The sequence below is a fragment of the Vidua chalybeata genome, chromosome 19, assembly GCF_026979565.1.
Source record: "Vidua chalybeata isolate OUT-0048 chromosome 19, bVidCha1 merged haplotype, whole genome shotgun sequence".
Classification (NCBI taxonomy): Eukaryota; Metazoa; Chordata; class Aves; order Passeriformes; family Viduidae; genus Vidua; species Vidua chalybeata.
The window spans coordinates 6429294-6446456 of NC_071548.1; the positions used below are offsets into that span (position 1 = coordinate 6429294).

General features: G+C 47.9%; 3 protein-coding genes across 4 annotated transcripts; 2 read left to right on the plus strand and 1 right to left on the minus strand.

Moving 5' to 3' along the window:
• The first annotated feature begins 31 nt into the window (after positions 1–31).
• Positions 32–6702, plus strand: RFNG (RFNG O-fucosylpeptide 3-beta-N-acetylglucosaminyltransferase). Its single transcript, XM_053960132.1, has 8 exons — positions 32–514; positions 1348–1396; positions 1910–2012; positions 2376–2529; positions 3571–3659; positions 3750–3915; positions 5210–5295; positions 5519–6702. Exons 1-8 carry the CDS (start codon positions 122–124, stop codon positions 5583–5585), a joined length of 1107 nt encoding a protein of 368 aa, XP_053816107.1. The 5' UTR covers positions 32–121; the 3' UTR covers positions 5586–6702.
• Positions 6703–6806: 104 nt separating this feature from the next.
• DCXR (dicarbonyl and L-xylulose reductase) lies at positions 6807–11856 on the plus strand. Its single transcript, XM_053960131.1, has 8 exons — positions 6807–8563; positions 8626–8723; positions 8822–8976; positions 10195–10237; positions 10572–10671; positions 10842–10906; positions 10995–11112; positions 11570–11856. The coding sequence occupies exons 1-8, from the start codon at positions 8308–8310 to the stop codon at positions 11671–11673; spliced, it is 939 nt and encodes a 312-aa protein (XP_053816106.1). The 5' UTR covers positions 6807–8307; the 3' UTR covers positions 11674–11856.
• Positions 11849–17027, minus strand: RAC3 (Rac family small GTPase 3). 2 transcript variants are annotated; one of them, XM_053960135.1, is made up of 6 exons: positions 16904–17027; positions 14791–14862; positions 14402–14519; positions 13700–13762; positions 13056–13215; positions 11849–12945 (listed from the first exon to the last, which is right to left on the minus strand). In XM_053960135.1, exons 1-6 carry the CDS (start codon positions 16936–16938, stop codon positions 12815–12817), a joined length of 579 nt encoding a protein of 192 aa, XP_053816110.1. In that variant the 5' UTR covers positions 16939–17027; the 3' UTR covers positions 11849–12814. The 2 variants fall into 2 exon arrangements, with proteins under 2 accessions (XP_053816110.1, XP_053816109.1); XM_053960134.1 differs by having other exon boundaries at positions 16925–16976.
• Positions 17028–17163: the final 136 nt, after the last annotated feature.

The following is a 17163-nucleotide window of genomic DNA, read 5'->3' on the forward strand; positions in this document are numbered from 1 at the left end:
CGCGGCGGCGGCGGCGGCTCGACGACCTCCGGGCGCTCCCTCCGCGGGGCCGCCGCCACCTCCCGGAGTGCGGGGCCATGAGGTGGCCGCACCCTGCGGCGGGGGCCCGCGGGGCTGCAGCATGAACGGTCCTTGCCTGGGGCTGCGCAGGGCCGGGGTTCTGCTGTCCCTGGGCGCCGCCGCCCTCCTGCTGTTGCTGCTGCCGCGGGGGCAGCGCCCCGCCGTGCCCCGCCCGCCGCCCGCCGCCGGGCCCAGCGTGCCCCCGCCGCACCGCGCGGGCCCCGAAGGCTCTGCCGGAGCGCTGCGCGGCGGGCCCGGGGCCGGCGGCCGTGGCGGAGGCCTCGCGGGTAGCTCGCAGCTTGCGCGGAGGGGCCGCCTCGGGACTGCCGGCAGCTCGGCCAGGGAGAGCCTAGAGCTGAAGGACATCTTTATTGCGGTGAAGACCACGAGGAAATACCATAAGAGCCGGCTGGACTTGCTCCTCCAAACCTGGATCTCCCAGGCGAGGAGACAGGTGAGAGACTTTGCCAGCGGGCAGGGGCAGCCGGGAGCCTCGGCCCTGCGCTTTCCAGGGCAGCTACTGCACTCTCGCGGACTTTTTCTTCCTTATGTTAAAAGAGGCTTTCTTTGTAAGACTCTGGAAAGTCGTTTTATATAAACGGTTGGTGTGAACATGCTTCCAAAAGAGTTCGTTGCTGATTAGGCCAATTAGCTGCAATATGGGATCGGTAGTCCAAGCAGACATAGTTTGCTGATTTCTGTATGACTGTAGAAAGTGCTTTGATGATAGTGAAAGATTCCTGGTGATGATGCATCTAAGCCGATATTTTGGACTAAGTACTTAAGTTTTTCTGTAGAACGTAAAATTTGTTCCCTTGTTGCAGAATTTTAGTCCGTTCAAGTATATTAATGGGATTTTATCCAGGAATTGGAACAAGACTATGTTAACCACCGGTCGCTTCCCACCCTGACTTGCATTCTTTCTTCTTTACCTGCTTGGCAGCTGTGGATGATTCCTAGCCAGAGAGAGGAGGTAGTACCAAAAAAGACCAAAATCCTTTCTGTCTGGAAATCAGTTCTCTGTACCGTAAGACAAGGAGGGTAAAATACAGCCTGCTTTATTGAAATGACGTTCTTCTGGTTCGTAATGAAAAAATGTAATAAATAAGGCAGGGATTGAAGTTGCTGGGGGTTTCTGCACCCCTACTCCCTCCCCCATTCCAGTGGCTACTGTGAAACAAACTTCCAAGAGAGACAAAACATTCTGAATTCTAACTGAAGCTGAACAAATTTAAAATTAGAATCTGAAGTTCTTAAATGTGGACACACCATTTTTGTCTCCCACAGACGTTTATATTCACGGACTGGGAGGATCGGGAGCTACGCCTGAAAGCAGGTGAGCTGTGTAGCAGCACAGCTGCATGCTGTCTATTATAACTGAGTTTTGTTTCTTTCATACTTTCTATAGAAGTCCTTATTTCGTGCTGTACAAGCAATTGGGGAAGTTAAGATGGAGAAAATAGACAAAATTTCTCTCTAATTGCCACCTGGACAAGATGCCTGAAACTTCCAGAACACTGGGTTCACTTTTGCACCCCTTTTCTTCTTGTTAGTAAGCTTAAGCTTATGTGGTCCAAAGTTATAGTAGGTATTTCTTTCGCACATATCTCATGACACTATTTATATACCCTCACTGTTTTTATGCACTCACGCAATTTTTTGACCTCTGCAGCTTGCATGCCAGATGGGTAACCTGTAAGCCCTGCCTGTCCTGCAGTTTCTTCTCCATGCATGCACCATGTGCACCTCAGATGTACAGTATTAGTACCAAATGTGCACTTCTTTTGTAGTCTTTTTTTTGACTACACATGCTTCTCAGACCTGAAAGGGCTGATCTTTATTCTTCTAGGGGATCATATGATCAACACCAACTGTTCCGCTGTCCATACCCGGCAAGCTCTCTGCTGCAAGATGTCTGTGGAATATGATAAATTCCTGGAATCCGGGCAAAAGTAAGTGAAACACATTGTTCTGATTGACTTTGTTTCTTCCAGTTCTGTGCTTACAGGAAACTTGAGTACCATCTCTGTTCCAGTAAGGAATGTAGTATTAGCTAAAATGTAGGGATGAGTGCAGGAAAGGGAGCACAGCATGAAGCAGTGTTTGTAAACAAGCATCATCTGAAAGGTGGAAAGGAGGAGGTTATTAATTTCAGCCTCTTTGCAGATTCAGATGTGGGTGCTTTCATCTTTCCTATTCTGTAATTTGGGACAATAAGAAATACTTTCTGCTCCAAGCCTGAAAGACTAGGACTCAGTTGTAAACCTATAACTCATTTCTTTATCCTATAACTTCTTGCTTTGTTTTGTTTGAAGATGGTTTTGCCATGTGGACGACGACAACTATGTGAACCCTCGGACTCTCCTACATCTCTTGTCTGCCTTCTCACACAGCCAGGATGTGTACGTGGGGCGACCGAGTCTGGACCATCCCATTGAAGCAGCTGACCATGTCCAAAGTGATGGATCAGTATGCAAACTTTTTCAATTTATCCAAGAGACGTCCCAATCTTCTAAGCCTTTAAAACCTAGACAATTCATAGGATTCCCCTATAAACCCAAGTGATTTAATCTGCATGAAATGAACCTGGTGATGGTCATTTTCAGAGGCAGGATGTTGGGTTAAATGCACCTTCAGTCCGATGTTGTATGCGTTATGTATGCACAGTGGAGGTTGTCTCCTGGATGGCTATCTGTTGCTGTTCCTTTACTCATGTATGCTGTGATCTCCCTCACACTGAGCTTAGTAGGGCCTCCCCACCTTGACTCTTCCTTTAGTAGCTTTTGTGGGCAGTGTTCCTTATTTTAGGACTTGGGAGTTTGGCTGGGAGTTCAAGGGTTTTTTTATTTGTTTTGAATGCAGTATCACACACATTGTCATCATCTTGAACCAATTTCACATGGGTGACAAAAGCTTTCTGGATAAATAAAGCATTTCCAATATGAAGTGGTTACTAGGTTTCCAAGAACCGGGATCAAGCATATCTCAATCACAAGATGTATGTGCTGAGGAAAAAATACTAACCAGGTCACCTGCACTGGCAGGTCTCTTTAAAGATATATCAATCCACTGGCCAGAACATCAGTTATAAAGCAGGTTGTTAGGGAAGACTTTGCACAACAAAATAGTCTCCTTGGACATGGAGCCAATATATATATGGACCAACTTTGACATCCTCAGTAACACTGAGCTGGCTATGACCCTTGGTTAAAATGAATAGGGGACAGATGTAATTGTGTGGAAGTGAGTCTGTCATTTCCCATTTCATGTATGCTCTCTCATGTATACCTCCCTTATGCTAATTTGATGATTCACCTGCTGTCTGTTTCAAGATAGTTTCATTTGAGAGAACAGCTAGATGCTTTCAGCAGTCTAAAAAATAGGGATTCATCTGTAGCCTTGTTCTGACTCATATGTGATATCAAATAGAACCTTGAGTTCCCTTCCCTGCCCAGCCAAATACAGCTGATTATCAGTAACTGCTGTATGTTTTTTCTTTTTGCTCTTCAGAAGACAACCGTGAAATTCTGGTTTGCCACAGGTGGAGCTGGGTTCTGTATCAGCCGAGGTCTTGCCCTGAAGATGAGTCCCTGGGCAAGGTAAGCATTGTTCCTCGCTGAGCTCCATCAATACATGTTTGGGAGGCTCTAAAACACATTTTGGCTTGTCTCCTATGCTCTCTGTCACAGCCTGGGCAATTTCATTAGTACTGCAGAAAGAGTACGTCTTCCTGATGACTGCACTATTGGCTACATCATTGAAGGGCTGCTGGAGGTAAAGCTGCTGCACAGCCCATTGTTCCATTCCCACCTGGAAAATCTGCAGAGACTGCAAGGCGAGTCTGTGCTGCAGCAGGTAGGGCTGTGCCTCATGTCCTGTGTTTATAATTACACCTCAGTCTGATCAGAAAGAATACACTGGGTAGAGTAAGCACTCTTCAGCAAAGAAGGATATCTACAGACTCATTCAGAGCTCAATTCCTGCTCAATTCCTTCATTTAGGTGAAAAGCACAGTTTCATCCTGGCCAACTAGGTTATATAGCTGTCCCCTCCTTTGGGGACACGTTCTGCCACATGAAGCCTAGGTAGGGTGTACCCCATCTCCTCCTCAAACCTGATTTTTTGCGTGTAGCAGAAAGTGTAGAAGTTTGCTAAATAGTGTTCCTGGTTTTGCCTAACAAAGTTTCTATCTTACTTCATGCTGTTCAGAAAGGCAGCTATATAAGTACTTGACATAATTAAATGTTTGATGATTTTAAAGAACAATTTGTATGAATCTCAAGAAACTTAAAGTTGCTTCTGAAAATCAAGTTGCTTTTTAATTGCTGGGATACATTTTACCTCCCTGGCAGCAGATGGAGCCACAAGGCCATCCAGCACTGGTGGGCATCACACTGCTTGGCACCATAAGTAAACAGGAGTGTGGTTTTGCCCCTGCATGCTGGGTGGTTATATTTTTCTGGCAATTGTATTAGGCAGCAGAAATGTGCACTTGGGGCCAAATTCCACCGTGATGTCATCTCCCTTCATGTTAGTGAATTTGACTGTAGCATGAATACATTGTTTCACTGGTCATCATTGGTTCCATGAGATGAAGACAGCTAACCCAAAACCCAGGAAATGTACAATTATAAAGAAAATGTAAGTGTTCTTGTACCTGAAAAATTCTTAATGCAAAGCTTGTGTGGAGGAACCTGGGGTTCCAAAGATCTAAATTTTGTTTCAGATTTGAAAAATGACAATCCTTTCCATGCTGCTTAATATGCAAATATTTATATTTTCTCCCTGTGCTAACATATTGCTGTTGCAAACTTCAGGCAATGTCTGGTAAGGATGAACATGTTATTTAGTGAAGGTACAAACAGTAGCAGAATTAATGTCCTTACAAAGCTTACAATTGAAACTCATCTTGTCCTTCAGGGCAACGCAACTTCCAGATCTTCTGTGTATGCTCCCATGTTGCCCTTAGTGGTGTTCAGTGCCAGTGTTGCTTACGTCAGAACTAACCACTGTCCTCCAAATGTGATCCATGTGCAGATTAGACAGCATCTCTGGAGACTTTCTTGGTACCTCGTTAATAACCCTGCTATCTCCACTCTGGTTTTCTGCATTAGTGTTACAACTCTTGAATATTTACTTGTTTTTACAGGTAACCCTGAGTTACGGTGACCCTGAGAACAAACACAATGTCGTGAGTGTGGGAGGAGTGTTTGGCCTTCAGCAAGATCCAACACGGTTAGTGTCCACTTCCAAAACAAGATCTCCCTACCTTGTTAATGTTTGTCATCTGTAAGATGATCAGACCCACTAATGGGGTTATTTTCTCATGTCAGCTCATTGCCAAAAGTAGGTAGACCCACCCCCTGCTCCATCAGACTGCTGCACATTCAATGCTAGTAGGTTCCATGTATGAAGAATTCCAATCTAATGCTGTCTTTTTTTTTTTTTTTTAATTTAGATTTAAATCTGTCCATTGTCTGCTTTATCCTGACACTATTTGGTGCCCTGCTAAGAAGATGTCATAATTCTTGACCAGCCACTGACACCTGTCTTAGCTAGTTTTCATAAGGCAGGATTTGCGGAGTTTTTTGGTGGTTTTATTCTTCTTCTGGGAGACAACCAGTGGTATCTACAAAGGAGGTAGACAAACTCTGTTTAGAAAAGCAGTAAGGTGTGGTTTGTTCAGCTGCAGCCTGGGACATTCCAAGAAGAATCTTTGTTCTTTTGTCTAGTGGCTCTTCATAAGGTGACCACAGTGCTGTGTGTATGAGTCACTTTCTACTTTCATCTGATGTCATGTGAACCTGTGCTTGGGCACATCTGAGGCAAATGCAGTACTGGGAGTGAGAGTGTTTTTACTACCCTTAGGGGTTATTAGAAGCCACTGTATTGAAGCTGGAGTGCTAGAGCAGACTGTAGTCCCCATGGTGACAAGAGAGGGGAAGTTTTCGCTCATCTTTCTTGGGAACAGAACTATTTAAGAGCTTCTATGGCCTGACAGATGAAAACTGCAGTGGGCTAGAAGATAGAAATCCTGGAATCACTAGGGTAAACAGGGCTGAAAGCCTTTGTCATGAAAAACTCTGTGTGAGGGTAAGCTTACTCAAGACTAGATGAGTTGCTTACAATGTACATTCTCCCCTGTCATCCATGTGTACCTCCTGTGGAGGTAATTGTCAGACCTGGCTCGCATGCCAACTGAATTGCAATGGTTGATGATTATGATCTATTCCCTTGATATTGAAAAAAATATTTGCCTGACAAGATGGTAATTGTTCCTCCCACTTGGCTGGTAGTTGGTCACATGAGCTGGAGAAGCTTGTGCTGGCAAAACACGCCCTGTTTCTGAAGCAGTGTGAGAAGGGAGAAATGCTAGATAGCTGCAATGCACCGAGGAGAGTTTTGATGGTACCATTTGAGGACCTTTAACTGTATGAACATGGTTACTTCAGCTTATTCAGATAATCTTTTAATTACCATAAAGTCAAGATCAATGTTTGTTTTTAACTCCTTAATATTTCAACAAGTAGTTCACGCAGTCACTAAAAGGAAATTGCACACTCACAAGCCGAAGTTCAGTGCTCTAGAAGTATCATCTGCTGCTGCTTTTTAAAGAAAGTAAACTTAGTTTTTAAAGTGGAAGGAGTGGGGCTCCATAAGTTTCTTTTTTGTTAGCCCAGACTTTGGCCATGTGCGAACCCTACCTGACCTGAAGAATACCTTAAAAAAATACACCTTTGCAAAATCACTGTTTACTCTTATAAAAAATACTTGCTGGTTTAGTGCTAGAGTTTGAGGCCAAATTAAGGGAAGAATAATAGAATGCCATTGTATGACCTGAAGCGGTGATTATTGGCTTGATTGTGGACCTAGCAGAAGTTTCAGGTTTCTAAATGGCTGCACTCAGCTGTACTGTGAGGTTCCCCTAGTTATTTAACTTCCTGGCAAATGCCTGTAGTGTATTCAAGTATGCCACTTAGCACAGGGGTCAGCCTCCTCAAATACACCGTGTTCCCTGCATTTTTACAGACTTTTCAGTGTTTACCTCAGTACATTGTCCTCTTTGCATGATTTTAGGTAGTTCTACTGAGGAGCAAACAAGCTGACTGCTACTTACTGCAGTCCTGCAGCTCATTCTTGTATTTCTCCTTTCTATCGTGTGTACTGAGGTACACATGAGGTATGGAAATAAGAAAGCTGCAGGGAGCTGGATCAAAGCCCAGCTAGCACACTGGCTGTTCCATAATGGGCTGACAGTGTTACAGGTGTGCCTCTCACAGAAAACAGAGGAGGATTTGTGGCATAGTAGGTTCTACCTCTTTATTAGATCTTCTGCTAACTAGAATTGAGGCATCCTGTGGTTTAATTATTTGTCATTAATAGTTCTGGAGCTTCCTGGTATCCATATATTTTTTTAAAGCATTGTTAGGTTCTTGGTTTTAAAGTCCTGTAGCAGAAAACTGTGGAACTTCATGAGCTCTTGAGGTGATTTTGTCTTCAAGCACTGCTTCTGAACTCTTCTGTTGGAAATCTTCTTCCCCTTCCATTGGAAGCAGCCTTTTGTAAGATGACAGAGACAAAGCAAGGACTGGGCAGCAATTGTGGCAAACTGCAGTTAAAAAAATGACAACACTTTATATTGATGGCAGCAAAACTAAATGGTAGAAGTTTCACACTCTGGTCGCTGGTCACACTAGGTATGCCAAAGAGGCAAGTGCCCTCAAAGCTGGGAGTGTGTTTATGGAACTTAAAAAGGACCATGTTCTCCTGCAGGGCAGCAGGAAACTGTTCAGTGTGCTCAGGCTCATTCCAAGGTTTCTTGTGTTGAGAATGCAGTAATCCGTGTGGATCTATCAAGATGCAGCTTTTTTATCAAACTACTTTTTCATAAATGAAGTGACTCTATAAAATAAATATTTAAATATGTCAAAGGCTGTGTTTTGTCATATTTCTTTACATGTGCTCTGTATCAAAAATGGACCATAAACCCACTAATCCAGAAAATTATGCCCTTCTGTCAGGTTCATGTGATGCCAAGGGCCAAAAAGCAAGTAAGCTCAATGACTGGGATGTGGACAACAGAGATGGATGAGAAGAAGCCTTGCAGCTGCTTCTTAACAGAGTACAGTCAAAGAATTGAGATAATGAGGATTTTAATTGTCATCTTCAGCAGCAACTTCGAGGGGGCAGAGCTGGCAGGTCTTTTTCATCAGACTTTTTAAAGCCTGGTTTTCTGTGGTCGCTGAAATGATACTTCAGTCACGAGTGAGAGCCACGGAACTTCACCTCTGCCTGTCTTGCCGGATAAGCCTGGAGACGGCTTCCTGCTGCGCTCCCCCGGCGGAAGCGGGGAAAGATTGCCCGGCTCGCTCGCCCTATGGAGCCGCCCCGCTCCCAGGGCCCGCCCCGGCCTCGGGCCCGCCCCGGCCACAGTCCAGCCGAGACATGGAGCCGCATCTGAGCTTCCGCGGCCGGCGGGCCCTGGTGACTGGGGCCGGCAAAGGTGACCGCGGGCGGAGGGCCGGGGGCGGGGGCCGGGCCGAGTCTGACGCCGTCTCCCCGCAGGGATCGGTCGCGCTGTGGCCGTGGCGCTGAGCAGGGCCGGGGCTCGCGTGACCGCGCTGAGCCGAACGGCGGCGGACTTGGAGAGCCTCACGCAGGAGGTACCGGACGCGCTCCTCCCGCCCCCCTTCCCCGCCCCAGTAACCCCGCGGTGGGGCCCCGGGCTCCCTCCGGCCCACCGCCGCCGCCCTCGCCGCAGTGCCCGGGCATCGAGACCCTCTGCGTGGACCTGGCGGACTGGGAGGCTGTGGAGGCGGCGGTGGGCGCAGCGGGGCCGTTCGAGCTGCTGGTTAACAACGCGGCGGTGGCGGAGCTGCAGCCGTTCCTGGAGGTGACGCGCTCGGCCCTGCAGCGGTGAGTGTCCGGCCCCGGCCCGCAGCTCCACCGGGACCTCTGGGGCCGATGCTCGCCGGAGCCGATGCTCGCCAGGGCGTTACAAAGCTGTGAACGTCAAAACGGCGGCAGAGCTTTCCAGAAAAAGGTGTTATTAGAGGGAAAGCAGTTGGCAAGAACAAAGTCAGCAACTGGTGTATAGACACTGGACAGGCTGACATGCACACTTTTAGCAATGCCCAGTGGTCGATTGTTACTGCATATGTCCTTTTTCTTTACTGTCTTTTCATTCTTTACATCATCACCTTTCACCCCTTAAACAGCAAAAGGAAACAAAGCACTGGCTTTTACATCCATTTCTAAGTAGCCAGGACGTGCAGTGTCACCTCCAGAACGGCAGGGTGCACCTGGCATGGGAGGAGAGTGCCTTTGCTGCTCATCAAGCTCAGAGCTTCCAGTCTAGTTCCAGCTCGGTTAAAATGAAAGGCAGTTGTTGCTAAGACAATTCAGAAATAGAGACAACAAAGCCAGGTAAGGAAGCAAAATTGGTCATGGTGGGAAATTAAATTTGCTAACTACAATAACATGACTTATTTATTCTCTGAAAAGGTCTAAGCTTTGTTGTGAGCACACTTTAGGATACAGGCTATCTTGACCACGTCCTTCTGAGAAAATGGGTCATGCTGTGTCCCTATGTTAAAAATGGCTGTTGAGAATCTGTAATAAAGGTTTGTGACTAGAACATCAAATGTATGGATTCTACTAAGATCATTCTGCAGAATTGGCAGGTGGAAACCTGACTAAGGAAGCACAATGTGGCAAACAGAAGAAATGCTGCCTCTACCCACCTTACAGCAACTTTGCTTTGTAAATCTGTATGAAGGGTTTGCTTGACCTAAGAGTCATCTGCCGTGGCTGAAGCCCAGGGCTCTGTTTAAACTTTGACAGAGGAATTCCATTAGGCTGCAGAAGAGCAGAGTCCTGTGCAAAATGTACCTGATGCATGCCTGCAACCTCCTCGCACACTGACAGGCTTGCAGCCAATGGCTGGTTCTGGTTCATTGCTGAGATCCCACCTGACCATTCTGGTTCTCCTGACAACTTGGCATTTCTGTCCATGTCCTAGAGTATCACCAGTGTTTCCAAGAGACCAGCAGCACTTGTCCTCTGCTGCCTCCCAAAACAGCTCCCTGGGCTGGGCTACAACCACTCTGTAACTTAAATTTGATTTATTTGTAGGTCTCTTGATGTGAATTTTGGGGCTGTGCTTCATGTTTCCCAGGTGAGGAAGAACTGTCACTGCAGCTGCCTCCATGAATAGCAGTGACTAAACTGTTGTACATAGCAGGGGTATATGTCCACTGTGGGGGCTGAAAGGATTGCAGTCCAAAGTCAATCTGACAAACTACATGTAGTTTATACTACATGTACAGTCCCTTCACACTCTTGCTTTGACTCTCTTGTAAGCAGGAGGCAGTGAGGACTTGCTTCCTCCAGATGTTTTAGTTCTTTGGTCTACCATAATAGCCCAGCAAGATTCCTATGGAGTGAAATAATGATTTCTCTTGTTGGGATTCTGGCATTCCTTTTTTTTTTTCCTCTCCTCCCTCTCCCAGATAGTTGCTCGGCAGATGATTGCACAGGGGGTGCCAGGAGCTATTGTGAACGTCTCCAGCCAGGCATCGAAGCGTGCACTGAGGGATCATGCTGTCTATTGTAAGTGTGTGCAGCTTTAGCAGTGCCCCTCTCAGTTCTGACCAGCTGGAGACCCAATCACCAAGCTGCCAGCTGCCAGTTTTGGGCTGCAAAATACCTGTACGTTCCATAGCACCTCCAGACCAGGTGCTATGCACTTAAATATCTCCTCTTCTTCCCTTCGCTTAAAGGTTCCACAAAAAGTGCTCTGGATATGCTGAGCAAAGTAATGGCAATGGAATTGGGACCCCACAAGGTAGGAGTCTGTGAGAGAAAAGTGTGAAAGTTGAACCTGAGCACAACCACAGCAGTTGGATTAGATTGTTTGTTGCTCCTGGTCCCAGATTAGGGTGAACACTGTGAACCCCACCGTGGTTATGACTGACATGGGGAGAATTAACTGGAGTGACCCTCAGAAATCTGCTGCCATGATTAATCGGATTCCCCTGGGAAAGTTTGCAGGTCAGTGATGTACATCTGTCCCAGGCTGTGCTCTCATGTTTTCTCCAAGCCTTCGCACTGACATCACAGCTGGAAGTTGCTGATTTTTGGGCATTCAGGTCTGCTGAATGCCTTTTGGCTGAATTCCTGCAGTATTTCACCAGGACAGGGTGAGAATCAACCCTCCTCTCGCTTTTTCTACAGCCTCCTCATCTTGGGACAAGTGAAATGAACTTACTCTATTGCTCATAAACCTGACAGGGTGTTTGCTGTGACCTAAGCACCATTTGATCACAAGGACACTTTGATGTCCAGCTCTCAGCCACACTGTCCCAGACACGTCATCAAGCACAGTCTGAAGGCAGAAACACTTTCTGGCTCTAATTACCTGTAGAGGTCAAAGGCAGACCTTTTTAAGTGCTTGTTTTTCTGGTACACTTTGAGGTGGGCATCAGATGTTCTCTGTGTTTGGTTGCAGAGGTGGATGATGTGGTGAACAGCATTCTCTTCCTGCTGAGTGACAAGAGTGCCATGACAACTGGCAGCTCACTGATGATTGACGGGGGCTTTCTTGTCTCCTAAGATGACACCTGCATTTCACACCTGACCTCAGTTTTCATATGAATACTGCCTAGATGTAAACTGGATAGAAAACAATGACTTGCTTCTTGCCAGAGGGGCAGCAGGGCTGAAGATTGTATTAGAAGTGAGGCAGGAAATCAGCTCTGCAAGGCTGCTATATAATAAAGCTCACATACACCTTCATGGAGAATGTTTATTGCACCAAATAAGGTTTTATCTTGTCACTCTACATGATGATTAGAAATTGGACCTCTCTTCCAACCCTGTTCCCCCCCTCACAACCCTTCAGAAGCTCTCCCTGTTCCATCCAAATCCACAGAGTCTGTCTGCATTTTCAGTGGGAAGGGAAAGAAGTTAGCAGACTCCTCATTGCTTCCTTTGTTGTCTTTAGTAGAAAAAAAAAATAGAGGCAACAACCCCAGCCCTGCTCTGCAGAGACTGGATTTTGGGGGGAGGCCCTGCTAAAGACTAATGGGGGGGAGCAGCACCATGCTGTCCTAGGGTGTGCACACACAAAAAGGCAAATGCATTGATTGCACAGAGCTGTTTCACTCACAGAGTTTGGCTAGTACCCAGTAAAGCACCTAATGTTTTTCAGCTTCTCATTTACTTTGACCCCTTCCAGGGCTGGTTATGATTTCTTTAACAGTCTCAGGAACATTCTTCTAGAGCACCAGTTTGTTAACTGTTAGCCACAGCAGGCTGGGCAAGGCGACCCTACCATCCTCACAGCTATTCTTGTCTTTCAGCACCATTGAAATCAGCTCCCTCCCCACTCCCACCAAGATGTTCACCACCTGTTTCACCTGCAGGTTGAAAACAGGTGTTTCCAGAACAGGATGGATGTCTCAGCCCTTTCCACTTGGAGTTCAGGAGAGCCAAAACAGTTTGTTGCCTGAAGGAGCTACCTTGCCTTCCCCGCTGTACCTCCCCTGGGGGCTGTATAGTCCCCAGCTGGTCTCCTGTCCCCACTGCCCCTTCACATCAACACTGACGTTAAATCAAAGAGACATTTAAAAAACACTGACTTCGTACATGATGAAGGGCCCTACACATCCCAGCCCCCTTCAGAAACACCCAGCTTAATATGCAATCTGTCAGAGGATGACAGCATGCTGAGCCAACACCAAGGCCACAGCGCTCAAAACATGGTACACTTTTTGCCAGGCTTCTTCACAGGTGGCGGGCAGAGCACAGCCCGGATGGCTTCATCAAACACCGTCTTCAAGCCCCGCTGCGTCAAGGCAGAGCATTCGAGGTACTTTACTGACCCTGGGGAAAGAGAGCTGCAGCTCAACCACTCCAGTTCTACCACCATACACTGTCGCTCACCCACTCACAAAGCTCAGTGCCACCGACATCTGCCTGCTCATGAGACTCACCGATCTCCCGAGCCATGGCCAAGCCTTGGGGGTAGGTGATGGGGGCCAGTTTCTTATCACGTAACCTTTCAATGGTGTCCTTATCATCCCTCAAGTCCAGCTTGGTGCCCACCAGGATAATAGGTGTATTTGGGCAATGGTGTCGGACCTCAGGGTACCACTGAAACAGAGAGGCATGATAAGAAAAGTAGTTATATGAGTGACCATATCCATAAGGATGCATTCCTACTGTTGGGAATGAAGAGGTTCACTACTGACATGGTGGCAACACCTGAGCAGGATACTGCTACCTACAGTTCTAATATCCTCTGCAAAAAGAGACTGGTGCAGATGTAATAATGAAGGCACTGAGACACAGAATCCTGACAGACATTGCCAGCCAACTTGCACACAGTGCTTTCCTTAACTGCATTTTAGCTTCTAAGACATCCTTTATCTTAAAACACAGATTCAGAAAGGCAATAACTTAGCCAAAGAAGTCATTAATAAAAAGCAGGCCCCACTTAGAAGCTACAGACTATGATTTTCCCTCACCAACACATTACTGCTTGAAGTTTTGGGCTTGTAGGTGTGGCATTGGGTGGGGCAGGGAGTGTCACTTGTTCTTCCATTCTACTGTTTCACCCAGGAGGAGAATACTTTACCTTAGCTCGGACATTCTCAAAGGAGGCCGGACTCACAAGGGAGAAGCAGATCAAGAAAACATCCTGTGCAGAAACAAGAGGGTCAGCTGTGCAGAAAGAAACAGCTAGAGTGAAGGGAGGCTGCAGAGGGAGCGTGAGAAAGGACAACCTCCTCCCACAAGCAAGGACTGCTGTGGCCTTAAGAAATTCTTCCCCATTAAGCGTGTTAAACTAATTCAGAGAGGGAAGGAATGGACCTTGAGTGTATGATTACATCTTCTTTCACAATGCTGGGCTCTGCATTGTGAGCAGAGCGAGCCTGAGGCCTCAAACATCTTAACAGCACTAAGGGCTTCACCAGCAGCACAACTGCTTAGGAACTGCTACACCCAGAAACACTCCTAGGGCAGCCCAACGGGGATCTGTCCCCCTGAGAGAGAACGGGAATATGGAACTGGCTACGCTGCACAACAGCCCTACAGCATTCCTTTTACTTGAGCCTCCCTGGGGCACCCATAACTCTTCAAAGACCATTACAAAGAAGAGACTAGAACAGGACAATCTCTTAGGAGACAATCAGCTGTGATACTTCTTAAGCAACCAGAATTATGGGTGTAGCTGCAGGAACTCAGACTTTCCTCAATGGAAAGAACCATGCCTGTCCTTGGGAGCCTCCCTGTCTCAGAGGGAACAGTCACAAGGCAGCCCAAGCCCAGCACTCACCGTCTGTGGATAGGAAAGAGGCCGCAGTCGGTCATAGTCTTCTTGCCCTGCTGTATCCCAGAGGCCCAGATTCACTGGCTTTCCATCTACCATCACATTGGCAGAATAATTATCAAACCTGCAAACGAGGAGTCCCCATCGGTGACAATTTTGTGGTGATCTTCACATCTTTATATGGAATTCAAAGGGGCAGTGAATCAGGAAAGGATACTGCAGCACAGTTCCAGTGGGGACAATCTGCCTTCCTCACACACTCAGCCACAGCATCATCCTTACCTGTCAAGTTCACACTCTGATTTGCAACAGCCACTTCCTCACATACAAACCAAACTTTTACACACACAATCATACAGATCAAAAAGCAACTGAAGCCCAGGGCCATTACTTACACGGTGGGAATGTATTCTCCAGGAAAGGCATTTGTGGTGTAACTGATCAGCAAGCAGGTCTTCCCTACAGCCCTGCAGAGGGTAAGAGTGACAAGCATAAAGAAGGGTACAGCATGGAGCACTAAGGCAATAAAATTCACCCTTCCCCCACCGAAAACACACGGTTTGGTAAAAAGCTACCATGTGAGAAAACAAACCTGTTGCAGGCTGGAATTCCCTAGTTGTCACAGACATGGCCTGAACTCAAAAGGAGCACCTTGCCTGAGCGCTTCCTAACCCTGCTCTCTGTCACTCCTTTTCCCTACCCACTCAGCCCTCAGCAAGACATCAGTCAAAATACAGTTGTTTCATGAACCAAGAGAGGGAATAAATTAGGGTTGTGTGATGGGCTCAACAGATGCATAGTAATTTAGCAAAATAGATAAACAGTGAGGTTAACAAACATGCAACAATGCAGAATTCTGCAGGCTCCTCAGATATAGGAATTCAGTACCAATAAACACAAAGGAGAAAAAGTAATTATCCATAAACAAAAATGGACTTTAAAATTGACTGCTGTCAGTTTGGAAAAAAATAGTGAAAAAGGATAAAAACACCAGCTCAGGGCTTTGCTGAAGGTTGGTGGGATTGGTCAGCCCAGCAGTGGCGGCTGGCAAGGGCCAGGCCTGGCCTGGCCAGCAATAGTGTGAGCACAGGGACTTTAACCAGTCCTGCAGACTTCCTAACTGAGAGCTTCGCTGTAAGAACAGGAGTACCAGCAGTGTGAGCAACCTCTTTATCACTGAGAAAGTTGTAAACTGCAGATAACCTTCCAGAAAAAGACTGTGAGTGCCAGGGAAAGGTGGCTTTCAGGTGCCTGGGTGAAGCTGAATAGCTGGCAGAAATGGGCATCCCCTACCCAATTCTGCAGCCAGACTGACATAAGAGAGGAAGAGAGCTGACAGTCCCCTGCACACACCAGGATGACAGAAAGCACAGAGAAAATGAACCACTATTACAACTTTTCCTTTGGATTAGGTCCCCTCGGTCTGAGAAGAGAGAAGTTTTGTCAAGAACCACTACGCTGACTGGTCCAACTTTCCTCCTTAAGTGTGACTTCTCTTCCCACCAAACAGAGACACTTGTAATTCACAAAAACCTGCGTATCTATGTGTTTCTTTTAGTCTGCACTGTTGATTTAGTCTTAAGGCAAAAGACACAACAGCAAACCTTCAGCTGAACTCCATTTCCAACATCCTGAGCTCCCAGTCACTCCTCTCCCCTCTGCAACAAGGCTGTGCTTTCTCCTACCCTCCCTTCTTTAGCCCTCACAGGCTGGAACCTAGAAGGCTTCACCGCAAATGTGTATTTGACAGGGTGGCATGCACGAGAAAGGGGAAATCTAGTCCCTGCCTAAGACCAGTTCACATTTAGGTCTGAGTACCTCAGCTCTGTTCTTGCTAAGGTGATCAGAAAAGTAAACTGGAATTGTGAGGAAAAATATGCAGGATGAGCTAGGAAAGTTACAAAGCAGCATAAATCTAGTGCATGCCTGCATCTTGCAGGCAGATGTACTCCCCAAAAAAGGCATTTAGGAAGAGCCTTAAGAAAAAAGCAAAAAGCGTGACAAGAAGCAGATGGTGAAACCAGAAAGAGCAACGCATTTCACCTCAGAACAATCAACAATAGGACATACGAGACCTGCGAACATTAAGATTTTCGGGAGGACTCCGTCAGGAATCAAGGTACAATGAAAAATAGCAAAATACCGGCACCTACAAGGAGGCAAACGTAAAACCCAGGAGAGGCCTGTGTTTGCTACCCAAGCAGCACCCGAGCTCATGAACGATGAAAGGAGCGGGGCCGGGTTGCGCGGGCCGCGGCAAGGCCCCGGCCTCCCGCCGGGACTCGGCCCGCCGGCCCCGCTCCCGCCGCCCCCGGCCCGGCCCCACCCGAGCCAGACCCTCGTCCATCCAGGCCGGACCGAGCCTCGCCGCCTGGCGCGGGGCCTCCCCCGGCGGAGCATCTCTCCCGGGACGCAGGCCCGGGCCAGCCCTCCCTCCTTCCCTCGGCGCCGCCGGGCCCGTTCGGTGCGGGGCTGCGGGGGCCGGGGCGCGGCCCCTCCCGCACTCACCCGTCGCCCACCACCACACACTTGATCGCCTGCATCTGCCCGCGATGGCGGCGCCGCGACTGCGCCGCAGTGACCGCCCGCGGGGTGGGGCGGGGCCGGGCCGGGCCGAGCCGCGCCGAGCACCGGGGGCAGGGCCCGTGTCCCGCCGGCTCCGCCCCCGCCGGGCCCGGACGCGGCTCCGCCGCGGGCGCTGGCTCGGAGCAGCGGCGGCCCCGCCCCACGGCAGAAGCGGTGGGCGCTGCTCGGGGCCGGTACCGCAC